Source organism: Macrobrachium rosenbergii, chromosome 22 (assembly GCF_040412425.1).
Source record: "Macrobrachium rosenbergii isolate ZJJX-2024 chromosome 22, ASM4041242v1, whole genome shotgun sequence".
In the NCBI taxonomy this organism is placed as follows: Eukaryota; Metazoa; Arthropoda; class Malacostraca; order Decapoda; family Palaemonidae; genus Macrobrachium; species Macrobrachium rosenbergii.
The window spans coordinates 21,270,890-21,288,153 of NC_089762.1; the positions used below are offsets into that span (position 1 = coordinate 21,270,890).

General features: G+C 32.8%; 1 protein-coding gene across 6 annotated transcripts in view; it reads left to right on the forward strand.

Moving 5' to 3' along the window:
• The window catches only part of LOC136850627 (uncharacterized protein DDB_G0284459-like), a 370,523-nt gene that overhangs the window by 92,583 nt on the left and 260,676 nt on the right, over window positions 1–17,264 (forward strand). For all 6 annotated transcript variants that reach the window (XM_067124330.1, XM_067124327.1, XM_067124329.1 and 3 more), the window contains one exon: window positions 591–689. In XM_067124330.1, the coding sequence (XP_066980431.1) occupies window positions 591–689 (99 nt within the window). The remainder of the gene's footprint in view (window positions 1–590; window positions 690–17,264) is intronic.

The following is a 17,264-nucleotide window of genomic DNA, read 5'->3' on the forward strand; positions in this document are numbered from 1 at the left end:
AATACAGTAATTACTAAATATTTCTCGATGAATTACTGAAATTTTTGTGAATAACTTGGTGAAAGTTCTACAGAAAAATCTGTGAATAGGTGAAGCCAAGACTCCTGAAATGCAAATAGGTGGGAGTCGACTACAGATTTTTGTTTGAATTAATATGCTGTTAGTGATGATAATACAGTTGCTGAACTTGAACCAAGATCTTGAGGTCAAGTTGTGTCATTTAGACTTGTTTTTTCTGTTAAGTAATTTTCCTTAATAATATAATATTAAATTCATCCAGTTTGGTTTGTTTTTTCAGTGTCAAGTAAGACATTTTTCCTGGCCTCAGGGTTAGTATTGTTAATAACTTTTATTTACACATTTGGCACTGGATTCAAATGTGACATAGAATTGTCTTGACCTTGACCAGATGTAACTATCAATACCAGGGCCACACACAAATGGAATATTTTTGGCCTTTTGTATTACATAATTTATGAAGCAGTAGCTTCTTAAAATTGTAGAAATTTTTGTCTTCATAAAAAGCATTTTTGTACATTATTTCTTATTGCTTTTAAGGATCAATTTTTTTTTTTTTTTTTTTTTGACAGAATGTAGAAAAGTGACAGGAAGCATAGGTGCTTTGCTTGCGGGACTGGGCAGTCGACAGCAGAAAACGCCTGAAAGTAAAAATTCTCCATTATCCAGAGGTAAATATTTTGTTTTAGATTTAAGTAGCCTACATTCAGCATGTAGCACTTACTTTGCATGCTCCTCTACTCCTAATAGTGTAGAAGGGGCAGCTACCAATTTCATTACTATAGGTGAATAATGCACAGGTAATGTTAAGGGGAATTTTTCTATCATAACGTCTACTTGAGCTCAGTAGAATGATAATCAACCAGCTAACAGAAATACAGTATAGTACAGATATACCTGCAAAAACTACACTACGGCTTATGAATTCCTAATGTTACAATATTCATCAATAAGTAATGATGTAGGTTTCCAAAAAATATAATGTATAGCAAGCTGTGTTATTTTAAAGAGAGAGAGAGCTGTGTGAGACAACAAGATTGCTGAAAGCTTGTATGCAAGATAAAAAATGCAGATAAAAAAATTATCAAGAATTTGAGACCTAATTTTTGGCTTAATTTCAGAGATGCATATAACACATGATTCAGAATTTTACATTACACATGAAGTACAACATCACATGTGTTTCCAGATTGCAGCACAGAAAGGCTATGCTATGTTAACCATAATTACATTAGGCTATTTTCTATATATCAAAGACATTATCAGTATCACTGTAGTACACATTGTATCTGATATATGAATATTTTGCGTATTTATCAAGTTACATGCTAAAGTTAGCAAAAATTACTGACTAGAACATTGAAGGTAGTATTCTTTTAAATATATATAACTCTTTAATTTTATATTAGGTGTATTGATTCCATTTTGATATATTTAAGAAGTTTTTCAGAAATTTTTCTGCTCTGTACAAATAGGTAAAAAGTTAAGCCAGTTGATGCAAGATGCATGGGTAACTGGGAAAAAAGTCCTTCCTAGTTATTATATTTACTTGAAAAGAAAATCAGTAACATAAAACACACTGCTTTACTTATTTACTGAAGGTTTCAGCTTATGTTATAGGTTGCTTAAGCTCATGTAAGTGACATGTTTGGACTCTAATTACTTCATAAATATTTGTATGTAATGCCATATAAATAGAATTATTATTTGGGATGAATCTTATCTAATGTTAACGATAGCTTGCATCTTTGTGCCATTAGGTGATTTTGGCATTCAGAATAAACAAAAGAATAACTCTCTGCTGACCTGGATGGACTGTCAGTAATCACCTGTTTCCCACCAGGTGGCACGGGGAATGTTTATACTCTTGTCAGAATTCTTCCTGCTGTGTCCTTGAATGTATGGTGTGAATTGGATGTAATAATTTTGATTTTTTTCTGTGCCCCGATACAATCTCAGTTGAGGAAGTAACTATGCTTTGTCTGTGAAGAGAAGGTCTTCCAACTCAAAGCTCAGTGTTTTGGTCTGAGCACGGCTTCACAAGTATTCTCCCCAGTGTTGGCACTGTTAGCAGGGTGAAGTCATCTGCTTGGTATCAGAGTTCCCATATTCTTGGATGACTGGTTAGTTCTCACTAATTCATTTCATGCGATCTTGAAGGCGAAGGATTATCTTCTGCATCTAGCCTCAGGGCTGGCCATTTTGATCAACGTCAGCAGGTCTATTCTTATTCCAACACATTTGATTGGTTATCTCAGGATGAAGATCAATATTCTCTCTTTTTGGCCTTTTGTGACAGAGTGATGGATAGACAATTTTCTATCACTCTTGAGATAGTTTCAACCCTTAGAAAAGCCACAAGCCAAGAAGTGGTTATCTCTGTTGGAGCACATGGCTACTGTAGAGAAGTTTGTCAATATTGCTCATCTAAGAATGAGACCAATTCAGGTTTATCTTAAGAACTCTTGGGACAGGTCTCGTCTTCTGAACTCGACTCCAGTATTAGTTGCTTCAGATTTTTTGGGTTCTCTTTGTTGGTGGGGACATCGGTCAAGACTGCTGATGGCTCTGCCACTAGACCTAAGAGCCCAGACCTCACATTGTTTTCAGACATGCTGGAGAGCCATTCTGGGAACTACAGAATATCAGAGAGTTGGACTATAGAGGAAAGCAGACTGCATAAAGACAACCTAGAGCTTTTGGCAGTTTGGAAGAGTCTTATGCAAGCAGAACATCTAGTCTGTTTTTGTAAGCAACCTTCTATTAGGTTGCTGTTGTATCCATTATTAGTTAGGGGCTGTCTAACACATACGAGCTCCAAATGAGTAGCTTTCTGTGGTAGTGCGTAATTGCCCATCTCACGTATGTGGCCACAGCAATGTGTTTGTAAGTGTCAGAGCATTCCCCACAGGTGTTAAGGCACTGATCCACATTAGTTACCTTTTGGTGCATGGTAATATTGTACTTGACTTCTTTCTTCTCCACACTTATAACAAGAAGGGAAGTTGACCTTCAACATCATATTCAGTTGTGTAGTTTAGACTAGAGTTCCTCTTCAAGGCTCACTACATATATAATATATATATATATATATATATATATATATATATATATATATATATATATATATATATATATATATATATATATATATATATATATATATATACATACATACATACATACATACATACATACGTATATACATATACTTACAGGCAGTCCCCGGTTTGACGCCCGAGGTTACGCCGCTTTTCAAATATACTCATCAGAAATTATTTCCCGGCTTACGACGCATGTTCCGGGGTTACAACGCGTCGTACGCTGATCCGACGGAAGAAATATGGCCCCAAAATGGCAGAATACTCATAATTTGAAGGTTTTTTTGATGTAAAACTCAATAATAATGCAGTTTACATCGTTTTCAATGCACCCAAAGCATTAAAAGTAAGGTTTTCTTATGATTTTTGACGATTTTCGACGATTTTCCGGCTTATGACGATTTTCGGGTTACGACGCGACGCAAGAACGGAACCCCCGTTGTAAACCGGGGACCGCTTTACATATACATATATATATATGTATGTATATATATATATATATATATATATATATATATATATATATATATATATATATATATATATATATATATATATATATATATATATATATATATATATATATATATATATATACAGGTATTCCCCTACTTACGATGGGGTTAGGTTCCAAAACCCATCATTTGTTGAAAAAATCGTAACTCGAATATGGCCTAGCCTACACTAGGTAATCAGTACCATCTATACATATATGGTAGCCTAGCTTACACTACACAGTATACTTTATACATATATGGTATAGTAATTATTAGTGTCAGCTAATTCTGCAGGTTCAATGCAGACTGACATGATAAGTCAGTATAAAAAGAAATTGAATAACAAACAAGGCCTGGCCTGCACTTTCGTATATCATATACGGTAGCCTAGCCTACATTATACTGTACTGTATTCTATTTTCACATAACACCGCCGTATTATACAAACATCAAAATAGTGAATGTGCATCTTTTCCATGGATCTTTTAAAAAGTTATGCTTTACTACACTGTATCCAATCGTAAATATTCTTATACTGCTTTTGCATTATAAATTCCGATCATAGCAATCAAATGTTTTGGTTTCGGAATCGATCACACGGTCTTTATTTCGATGCATTTAACTCGGTTCAGAGGGCATTTCTTGCTTCTAGTTAGCGTAAATGAATCTCTAGATACTTTATTTATAAGGGACATATGTATTTTTCGTTATACAAAGTGTTTTTATGTTTAAATATAACTTAAATATGTCTCGGTGTGAAATTATTTTAGCCATTTTTTTCGTTAGTAGATGACGTTGGCGGCTGGCCGTTTGTTTTGTGTAAACAAAAAAAATCAGGATTCTGTTCGCTATTTTCTCTTGCTTTCATCATCATACCACGAGCTTTTCGTATGTATCTTTTATCGGCGTGAAAACAGCAGTAATATGTATTCTTTCATGTCCAGCAGTTTTGATTAAAATACTTTCCAATTTTATTTGCGGTCGAGTTTCATCCATGTTGCCAATGTACGATAATTTATAGTCATTAGCAGCTTGAACATTCTTTTCTCAGCGTCAGCTACAACTTGCAGCTTAATTTTACTGCAGCAGTATATTTCTTTGCCGATCTTTTCTCCAAAGCGGATAAGGGTAGTGTAAAAACATATCAGTACTTAACGTCATTTTTAACATAACTATGATAATTGTTTAACCGTACAATAGTTGAAATAAAAGCAAAACAGTTGTTATCTGATTCGGTTATTAGCAAAACAACAGAGTCTCGTTCGGTTGTTTATGGCTGTACGCATTTTCGCAAGAGTATAAGGTTACTAACAATGCTTTTATTATTCTCTTACTATTTTAACTAGAAGATGGAATAAAGAGATGGAGAAAAAGAAGTTGGTCTATTGTAAGTTGGTCTTTCTTGCTGCCTGATTCTACGGCAATTGTAGTGTACGCTGTTGCTTGTGCCCGCTCGAAATTTAAAAATATTTTCTAAATATTGTCGTACCGGTATTAATTGCTAACTCCATCGTAAACTCGAATTATCGTAAGACGAATTATCGTCACTCGTGCACTACCTGTATTTACAAATGCACAAAAATTGCAAACGAACACTGACCTATTTTAACTAACGACACAACAAGGGCAAGTGAGGTCAGCTCATTGAATTAATGTACCTATTCCAGCCTCTCGGGCCAACATATCGTACACCATACGCTGCCTGATTGTACGTTGTTGCCTGCGCCAGTCGCCTGCGAAATTTAAAAATACGTATTTTCAAAATATTGTCGTATCGATATCAACTGCTAATCCCATCGTAAAAGCGAATTATCGTAAGTCGAATTATCGTAACTCGAGCACTACCTGTATATATAAAAGGGGAATTTTTTTTAGTTGATAATAAGTTCGTCGTCTCGTGGGCTCGAACCACCGAAGACAAGAACTCAGGACTACAGTGACAAGAATTTATCCACACGGCCAAGAAGTGACGAACTTATTATCAACTAAAAAAATTCCCCTTCGGGTAACATATATGAAAATATATTACTTCTGAGGTAGAGCAAATTGGATATTAAAGGACGTTTGTAGCTTAATGCTTGCATATGAATCACGGTGATGTGATAAAAAATTCTTTTATATATATATATATATATATTATATATATGCATATATATCTTCTTCTTCTTCGTTTAACGTGCTTTTTTCCCATTTTTCATATGGGGTAAGCACAATGTCTTCTTTTGAAGGGCTTTGATTTGGCGTTGGGGTAGGCCGTAGCCTGCCTGACATCGCTTAGACCCCGGTAGCATATGTATATATGTATCGTGCCAAATCCCCAGCTCCCTTTCTTCCAGCAGCGAGGAGGCGTGAGTGGTTAGGCCGAAGTAAGGCGTCTGTTATGTTTTTAGATGTTGGAGTGGCTTTGTTTGTGTGTGTATTTGTCTGTAACACCCAGTTGCTTTCAGCAAACCTATCCGTTGATTACATACATAATCCCGGGGTGTCTACACAGATAGCAAAGTGTCCACCCCTCTGACTGGCCGGCTGCGGATTTGAACCCGCGACACAGACTTCTTATGAAGTCCGAGTCTGCTGCTCTACCGACCGAGCCATCGAGGCTCCATATATACATATATATATATGTATATATATACAGTAATACCCCGAACTTGCGTGATTCGAGCTGCATGAATTCACAGACATACGAATTTTTCATTGGAACCTAATTAATGGTCATACATGAGTTTTTCACAAACACGCGAATGTTTGCGAACACTGAGAAACCTTGCAAAAGTGTTTGTTTAATTTTTATGTAATTTATAAGTTTTCAAGCTTTTATGCATAAATTAAATAACATTAAATATTATTAAAAGTAATAATTTCTCTCTTAGTTAGATGAGAGAATTTTTATGGTATATGTATATAAGTATATTTATTTGTATGATAAATAAACTTTTTACCTAATAATAAGTACTGATTTTCAAATATTAATAAGATTCATAAAATTAATTAATAATAATAATAATAGTAAAACTGTAATTACAAAATACATATTATTTTAAACAAACAAATTCTTCCCTTGTCTTTTGTAAGAAGGTCAAAGGCAAAAGCTGTCAGACATGTCTAACATGACAAGAAGGGGAGTGTTGCTGATCAGTAGTCAAATGTTTCTTGTAATTCTCTCTCTCTCTCTCTCTCTCTCTCTCTCTCTCTCTCTCTCTCTCTCTCTCTCTCTGTGTGTGTCTGTAATAATTCATAAAAAATTTCACTCTTAAGTAAGGACAACTGTTCTCTCTGTCTCTCTCTCTCTCTCTCTGTCTCTCTCTCTCTCTCTCTCTCTCTCTCTCTCTCTCTCTATCTGTCTCTCTCGTTCGAAGTTAGCCAACCTACGTATTACAGTACTGTTTCTCTGTATGTATTTAACTGTACAGTAGATGATTTTAAATTGATCTAATTTTACTTGTAACATTTACAAACTGTAAATGCACCGTTCTAAAACAGAGACATAGAGCATTTCAGAGCAAAGAGAAAGAGACAGAGTAAAGAAGTTTTTAAAAACGAGATTGAGAAGTCTTCTAAAAATAGATTGGTGGAATGGGGGAGAGAGTCACACACTTTTGTATTCTTACGTTAACCATTTATTTCTTTTTTTAAGGGTAATGTATTAAGCTAACTTTTAAATGAGAATTCAGTAACTTTAATTTCATTTAAAAGTTAGTTCAATACTGAATTTCCATCTTTTGATATCTAACGTAAGAATAACTCTCTCTCTCTCTCTCTCTCTCTCTCTCTCTCTCTCTCTCTCTCTCTCTCTCTCTCTCTCTCTCTCTCTCTCTCTCTCTCTCTCTTCGTAATAATTCATAAATAATTTAACTTGGTATTTCAAGTAAGGACAATATCTCTCTCTCTTGTATGTTATTCTCTCAGTCTCCGTAATCATTGATAAATAATTTCAGTCTTAAGTAAGGACAACTCTCTCTCTCTCTCTCTCTCTCTCTCTCTCTCTCTCTCTCTCTCTCTCTCTCTCTCTCGCTCATTTTTACAACTTATTATTTCTCTGTATGTCTTTACCTGTGCAGTAGATAGTTTAAATTGATCTAATTTGACCTGTACCGTCTACGAAGTGTAAATGCGCTAGTGTTGCAAATACATTCTGAAACATAGAGACATAATAACTAAGAGTTGTATTAGTCAAAATAAAAAACACTGTTTGTTCATGAAAAAGCATTTCAGAACAAAGAGAAAGAGATGTAGAATAAAGAAGTTATAGAAAGAGGTTGAGATGACCTCTAAAAATAGATCGGTTGGAAGGGGAGAGAGACAGAAATTCTTTTCCAACTCTCAATTTTTATGTCGGCCATTTTTTTTTTTTTAAGGGTAATGTAGTAAGCTAACTTTTAAATGAAATTACAGTAATTTTAATTTCATTTAAAATTTAACTTAATAATTTGGGAGCATGATTAGGGTCATATTTAGCGTTTAAACTTTAGAAGTAGGCATTTATTAGCATTTTTAGAGACCGTGCCAAACTTATGCGAAAATTTGCCTTGCTGGAGGGGTTCTGGAACCTAACCTCGCATAAGTTCGGGGTATGACTGTATATATATGTATGATATATATATATATATATATATATATATATATATATAGTCATAGTCATCTAAATTACTGTGAGGTTAGGTTCTTGAGCCCTCGTGCAAGGTGAATTTTCGTAAGTTTGGCATGGTCTTTAAAAATGCTAATAAATGTTTATTTCCAGAGTTTAAGTACTAAATATGACCCTAATCATGCTCCCAAAGTATTAAGCTAACTTTTAAATGAACTAAAGTTAGTGTAATTTTATTTAAAATTTAGCTTATTACCCTTAAAAAAGGAATACAGTAAATGGTTGACATAAAAATTGAGTACTGCACAGTTTCATAATAGCGCATTTATAGTAGGTGCAAACAGATACTAATGTTACCCTAATTCATGGGATGCCGTTTTCTTTGTCACTTAGAGTAAAAGCCGTTTTCTTTGCGTCACTAGGCAAAACGTCACAGTCAACAAAAGTACAATTCCATAAAACATCGAAAACGTACATAATGTTCAGAGAAGGTAGTACAGTACAGGTAAAATTCAATCAATTTAAAATTATATACTGTACAGGTAATGACGTACAGAGAATAATAAGTTGTAAATGTATGTTTGAGCGCTAACTACGAATGAGAGAGAGAGAGAGATACTGTAATAAAGTAACTGTACTGCTTTTTTGTATCGTATTTATGCATTAAATATATAAATACAAATTTTCCATTCTGATTTTACACCTAAAAACACGAAAACTTAAAAATTATACACACTTTCTACAGGGTTATCATCTTTGAAAAATGCAGGGTATCACATCTTGTAAAAGTACACCAACTGAACGTGCTGTAATTACATGCACATACAGATTGCACCAGCACTTTTCTCCGAGGTGAACAGAGTAATTTTCAAAGAATGACACTTATACAACTCTTAGTTACATCTCTGATATTACATAAAGAATTCATTTTATCAAATGAGCACTGACTGAACAACCTCATCTCAAGGTCATGTAAAGTCCTTGTGACAAAGACTTTGCAAATGGACATAATGCTTGTATGATATTTATGTACAGAAATATAAATATAAATTTTCCATATCGATTTTACAGTTAAAAGCATGAAAACTTATAAATGTACTTCAAACATTAAACAAGCATTTTCTGCAGGAGTATCATCTTTGAAAAGTGCAGTAACTTTGCAAATGGGTATCACATCTTGTAAAAGTACACTAAGTGAATGTGCTGAAATTACCTTTGCATCATATTTATGCATGTACAAAAATAAAAATAATACATTTTCAATACAGGTTGTACACATGAAAGCATGAAATGCATTTTTCATAGAGATTTTACACATGAAAGCATGAGATGCATTTTTCATAGAGATTTTGCACATTAAAACATCAAATGCATTTTTCATACAGATTTTACACATAGAAGCATGAAATGGATTTTTCATACAGATTTTACACATATAAAGAATGAAATGCATTTTTCATACAGATTTTACACATAAAAGCATGAAAACTTGTAAATTACTTAAAAATTAAACACCCACTTCTGCAGGGTTTCTCGAGAATTTCGTTTGTCTGTGAAAAAATCGCGTATGCCCATTAGTTAGGTTCCAGTGAAAAGTTCGTGTGTGTTTGAATTTGAACTCGAATCGTAAGATCGTATTACGTGTAAGATATATATATTACTGTATATATATATATATATATATATATATATATATATATATATATATATATATATATATATATATATATATATATATATATATATACACACACACACACACACACACACACACACACACACGCACATACATACAGGCAGTCCATGGTTTATGACAAGGGTTCTGTTCCTACTCCACATCGTAAGCTGAAAGTCGTCGTCAGCCAAAAAATTGTCATAAATCCTAAGAAAACCTTACTTTTAATGCTTTGGGTGTATTGAAAATTATGCAAACTGCATTTTTATTGAGTTTTTCATAAAAAAAACTCCAAATTTTGATTATTCTGCCATTTTGTAGCCATATTTCTTCCGTTGGATTGGCGTTGTAACCCCGGAAAATGCGTTGTAAACCGGGAAATAATTTCTGATGAATGTATTTGAAAAGTGTTGTAACCTCGGTAGGTCATAAGCCGGACCTGTCGTAACCTGGAGACTGCCTTTATATATATATATATATATATATATATATATATATATATATATATATATAAATAAAGACAAAATCCATGAAGGAAAGGGAAACAATGGAGTGCTGCAAGGCCTTTTGACGTATTGTCCTTTATTAAAGGATGATAAGTCGAACGGCCTTGCAGCACTCCATTGTTTCTCTTTCCTTAATGGATTTTGTCTTTATATATTCATCACATTTCATATTTTCCTGATTCAGTTATACATACATACATACATACTATATATACTGTGTATATATATATATATATATATGTGAATATAAGAAGGCCCATAAAACACTATTTAAACGTTGCAACCATATGTTTGGACACTTGCTTCTGTTTCTGTTCACTGGTAGAATATTCTACCAGTGAACAGGGCACAGAAGCAAATGCCCAAAAATATATCGTTGCAATGTTTAAATAGTGTTTTATGGGCCTTTTATATTCATATTACACAGGAAAATATATATATATATATATATATATATATATATATATATATATATATATATATATATATATATATATATATATATATATATATATATATACACATATATATGTACACTGTATATATGTATATATATATATATATATGTATATATATATTATATATATAATATATATATATGTTATACATGTATATATTATATATATTTTTTATATATTTTATATATATATATATATTTTTATAAATATTCTGCTGTTTGCCCTCTGCATTTTTATTGTAGAAAAATAACCCAAACAAAGACAGAAAGACGTCTCTGTCTATGCTAAGGGCTGCTTCTCGGGCAGAGATAGGCTGGGTGTATTCGAAAAAAATAACGCCTTTATCAGGAATAGTAATCATTAGGGGCCTAAACCCTTAGGGAAGGTTTCACCAAGTAACCTCTAGTAATGGTGGTCTTAGGCTCCCATCTGCTTTGTCGTATGCATTCGGTGATGTTTGTTAAATTTTCAGACTGCCCAAGGCATAGGGTACTGACGCTCCCAGCCGCCCTGTCTGACTGGTGACGGGTCAGAGAGAGACCTGTCGCGCGGAATGCGCACGCGTGGGGTATAACTTATTCTTTGTACTTGCCTTCTTACTGTTTCATTGGTATTAGTGAGGAAAACAGCCATTTTCAAGACTTCTGATCATCCGTTGTATGCGCAAACAACCCATGTCAACGGTAAGCTTGAAATTTGCGAAATTTTTGTCGACTGGCTAGTATCTCTTTGTGTATTTCCAGTTCCTTTGTTTTCCCTCTTCGCAACCATCTACGATATTGGTACAAACAATTTACTTTTATGAAGTCTAGTGTAGGAATAATTAATGTTGTCTAGTGATCTTGCGTCAACTATTCCCGTGCAGTAATCAGGAATTAGTGAAGGTTAAGTAAGTAATTTTCAGCATTCAGGCAGCCTTGTGTCTTGATCCCATTGTTCGGAAGAGAAAATACCTTTACCAGTACTAAATTGCGTACGATATATAGTAGTACAGACATCCATTGTGTTAAAACTTTACATGAAGCAAAGGGAAAATTGACTGTGTCTGACGTGGGCGATAGTTCATGTAATTCCCTCGCTAACTACACATTCTTTCTTTGTCGGGATCAATTGGGAAGAAAGGGGCATTTAGTGTAAATCCATGTGTTGCAGGGTAACCCTTTATTCCTTATATTGTGGTTCCCCGGCTGGCGGCCTAATTCCATTAGGTAATTGTCTGTCTTTGTGGTTAACCTTTAGCTTTAAATGACAGGTTACATGTGTCCTTGGCAACTCAGGGCCTCATAGATTACATTAATTAATTAATAAACTCATCAGCCAAGCCCCCACATGTAACAATGTGTATGTATATATATATATATATATATATATATATATATATATATATATATATATATATATATATATATATATATATATATATATATATATATATATATACATACATACTGTATATATATTATACATGTACATATATACAGTAAATCCCCGTATTTGCGGTCTCATTATTCGTGGATTTCTCTGTGGAACATATCTACCCATTTATTTGTGGAAAATTTGCCCATTCGCAGTATTTATCACTGAGAAATATTCACTAATTACTGTATTTTCATATTTTCATGACTAAATGTACTTTTTGTGATAAAACTATTAAAATACTCAGGTATAAGCATTTTTAGAGAGTTTTTTGTGTTTGAACTATCAAAATAGGCAGTTCTAAGTGATTTTAGATGGTTTTAAATATTCACGGATATATCTATTCGTGGGGGTTGTGGTACGCATCCCCCACAAATACAGGGGTTTACTGTATAATTATATATATGTATATATATATATATATATATATATATATATATATATATATATATATTTATTTATTTATTTATATTTATTTATTTATTTATTTATTTATTTATTTATATATATTATATATATATATATATATATATATATATATATATATATATATATATATATATATATATATATATATATATATATATATATATATATATACACACACACACAGGCAGTCCCGGTTATTGGCAGGATTCTGTTCCGAGAGAGTGTGACAACAACCGAAAATCACTGATAATAGCACCGATCCCTGGTTATCGGTGCCAGTAACCAGGGATCAGGGCTGATAACTGGAGATCGGCGCATATTGGTGCTGTAAATCCAGTTATTGTCATTGCCAGACAAGCGCTGTAAAACCAGATTTCCTATAACTGATGACTGCCTATATATATATATATATATATATATATATATATATATATATATATATATATATATATATATATATATATATATATATATATATATATATCTCCCCTTGAATAGCTAAAATCCACGAATATTTAGAACCCGTCTAAAAACACTTAGAACTGCCTGTTTTGATAGTTCAGTCACAAAAAAAAACTCAAAAAATGCATATATGGTATAGTAATTATTAATGTCAGCTAATTCTGGAGGTTCATGCAGAGGTTTCATGATAATTCAATACAAAGAGAAATTGTATAACAAACAAGAATTAGCTTAGCCTGCACTATGGTATATTGTATACACATATACAGTAGCCTAGCCTACAGTATACTGTACTGTACTCTATACAGTATTCACATAATATTGTATTATACAAACATCAACATAACGAATATGCATCTTCCCCATGGATCTTTTAAAATGTTTTGCTTTAATTCACTGTATCCAATAATATTGTATATATTACAATATATTGTTTTTGTATTATAAATTGCGATCATAGCGATGTTTTGGTTTGGAAATCGATTACATGGTAAGTTTTGTTTCGCCATGTTTAACTCAGTTCTGAGTGCTTTTCTTGCTTCTAGTTACTGTGAATGAATCTCTAGATTTTATTTGTATGGGGCAAGGTTATTTTTCGTTATACTAAGTGTTTTCAAGTCGAAATATAACTTAAATACTGCTCGTTGTGAAATTAATTTAGCAGTTTTTTTGTTAATAGATGACATTGGCTGTTTGGGGCATGTTTGTTTTGTGTAAAAAAAAATCAAATTTCCTTTCGCTATTTTCACTTGATTTCATCTTAATATGAGCTTTACACAGTTATCGTTTATCGGCATAAAAATAGTAGCAATATGTGTTCTTTCATGCCCAGTAGTTTTGATTAAAATACTTTCTCTCCAATTTTAATTACAGTCGAGTTTCATCCATGTTACTGATGCACGATAATTTATAGTCATTAGCAGCTTGAACATTGTTTTCTCAGCTTCAGCTACAACTTGCAGCTTAAATTTACCAGTATATTTCCTTGCCGATCTTTTATCCATACCAAATAAGGGTATAATGTAAAAATATATCAGTTCTATTCTACTTAACTTCATTTGTACTATAACTACGGTAATTGTATATTACTGTACGGTGGTTGAAATACAAGCAAAACAGCTGTTGTTATCTGATTCGGTGATAAGCAGAACAAGAGTTTCTCGTTCGGTTGTTTATGGCTTACCGCATTTATGCAAGAGTATAATGTTACTAACAATACTTTCACCATTCTCTTTTACCTATTTAAGTAGAAGATGGGATAAAGAGATGGAGGAAAAGAAGGTGATCGCTTGTAATTTGGTCTCTCTCGCTGCCTGATTGTACGCTGCTGCCTGTGCCCGTGGGAAATTTTAAAATGTTTTCTAGATAGTGTCATCGTTATTAATTGCTTACCCCATCACAAAATCAAATTATCGTAACTTGAGCGCTACCTAGGTACCTGAGTATTTTAATAGTTTTATCACCAAAAGTGCATTTAGTCATGAAAATATGAAAATACAGTAATTAGTGAATATTTCTCAGTGAAAATACAGAGAATGAGTGAATTTTCAGTGAATCATATGTATATATGTTCCATAGAGAAATCTGCGAATAGTGAGTCCGCAAATCATGAGACCACGAATACGGGCGTTTTAATATATATATATATATATATATATATATATATATATATATATATATATATATATATATATATATATATATATATATATATTATATATACATATACACATATATATATACACACGCTTAAAAATCACAGTTGGTGCACGTAACTTCAGTGTTTTTTAATCCCACAAAGATAACAGGCAGAAGTTCAGTACCAGGCGCTCTCACGTTTATTAACCCTTAAATGCCTATTGACGTATCATACGTCGACTAAAATTGTCTGTTGGGTGCCGAGTGGACGTACCGTGACGTCGACTACAAAAAATTTCAACCTTCGTCAACTTTGACTCGACCGAAATGGTCGAAAACGCAATTGTAAGCTAAAACTCTTACATTCTAGTAATATTCAATCATGTACCTTCATTTTGCAACAAATTGGAAGTCTCTAGCACAATATTTCGATTTATGGTGAATTTTTAAAAAAAACTTTTTTCTTACGCCCGCCCGGTAACTCAGCCGAAAATTTTATTTCGTCATTTTGTCGTAATTTTTGCACTGTTCTATATTAGCCGTTACATAAAGTTTTATATATGAAAATGTGCGCAATTTCATGTACAATACAGCAAAATACAACCAATGGTTGTAGCTTTTATCAGTTTGGAAATATTTTCATATAAACCACGATAACTGCCAAAATTTCAACCTTCGGTCAACTTTGACTCGACCGAAATGGTAAAAAAATGCAATTTTAAGCTAAAACTCTTACGATCTAGTAATATTCAATCATTTACCTTCATTTTGCAACCAGTTGGAAGTCTCTAGCACAATATTTCGATTTATGGTGAATTTTTGAAAAACTTTTTCCTTACGTCCCGCCAGAAATTCTTTTCGCCACGTTGTCGTAATGTTTGCACTGTTTTATATTAGTCGTTACATAAAGTTTTATATATGGAAATGTGCGCAATTTCATGTAGAATACAACAGAAAATAACTCATGGTTGTAGCTTTTATCAGTTTTGAAATATTTTCATATAAATCACGATAACTGCCAAAATTTCAACCTTCGGTCAACTTTAACTCGACCGAAATGGTAAAAAAACGCAATTATAAGCTAAAACTCTTACATTCTAGTAATATTCAATCATGTACCTTCATTTTGCAACAAACTGGAAGTCTCTAGCACAATATTTCGATTTATGGTGAATTTCTGAAAAAAAATTTTTTCCTTATGTCTGCGCTGTGTGTAACTCGCCGAACATCTCAGAAATTCTTTTCGTCATGTTGTCGTAATGTTTGCATCGTTTTACATTAGTCGTTACATAAACTTTTATATATGAAAATGTGCGCAATTTCATGTAGAATACAACAGAAAATAGCTCATGGTTGTAGCTTTTATCAGTTTTGAAATATTTTCACATAAATCACGATAACTGCCAAAATTTCAACCTTCGGTCAACTTTAACTCGACTGACATGGTAATTGAACGCAATTGTAAGCTAAAACTCTTACATTCTAGTAATATTCAATCGTTTACCTTCATTTTGCAATAAATTGGAAGTCTCTAGCACAATATTTCGATTTATGGTGAATTTTTTAAAAAAACATTTTCCTTACGTCCGCGCGGTAACTCGGCCGAACATCTCAGGAATTCTTTCGTCTCGTTGTCGTAATATTTGCACCGCTTTATATTAGTCATTACATAAAGTTTTATATATGAAAATGTGCGCAATTTCATGTACAATACAAGAAAAAATAATTCATGGTTGTAGCTTTTATCAGTTTTGAAATATTTCCATATAAATCACGATAAATAGAAAAAATTCTACTTTCGGTCAACTTTAACTCAACCAAAATGGTCGATAACTGCAATTGTAAGCTAAAACACTTACAGTCTAGTAATATTCAATCAATTAGCTTTATTTTTCAATAAACGGGAAGTCTCTAGCACAATATTTCGATTTATGGTGAATTTTTGAAAAACATTTTTTACGTCCCTGGCGTTCTTAATTCATGCATCATTTTGTGATAATATTTTCGCTGTGTTGCTTTGATCGTTTTAAAATTTTTTATATACCAAAATCATCGCAATTTAGTGTACAATACAACTAAAAAAAATTAAGTCATTAGCTTTAACCGTTTTGCTTACAGCGCGATTTGTATACAATTATATACGTTTTTTTTTTCGCTGTCATATATTCCAATATTTATATATGATAATGATATTTTTTTCATTTTTGATGGTTGCATACTAAACTTCAGGCAATGACAAAAACAATGAGCCAAAAATGAACTCTTAATCTTAAAAACTAAGCGTGCTGTGATTTTTTGAAAAAAACTTTTTTTCCGCTTCGGCGCTAACTCACCGAACGCCGCCGGCATACGGGAGACGTTTTTGTAAATAGGGCTTCGGCGTTAAAGGGTTAACATATCGTCGGGGCATGAATGCGACACAGATATAAAGAAGGTTATAAAGTAAACAAAAAGAACAAGACTACCAGGTTGTCAG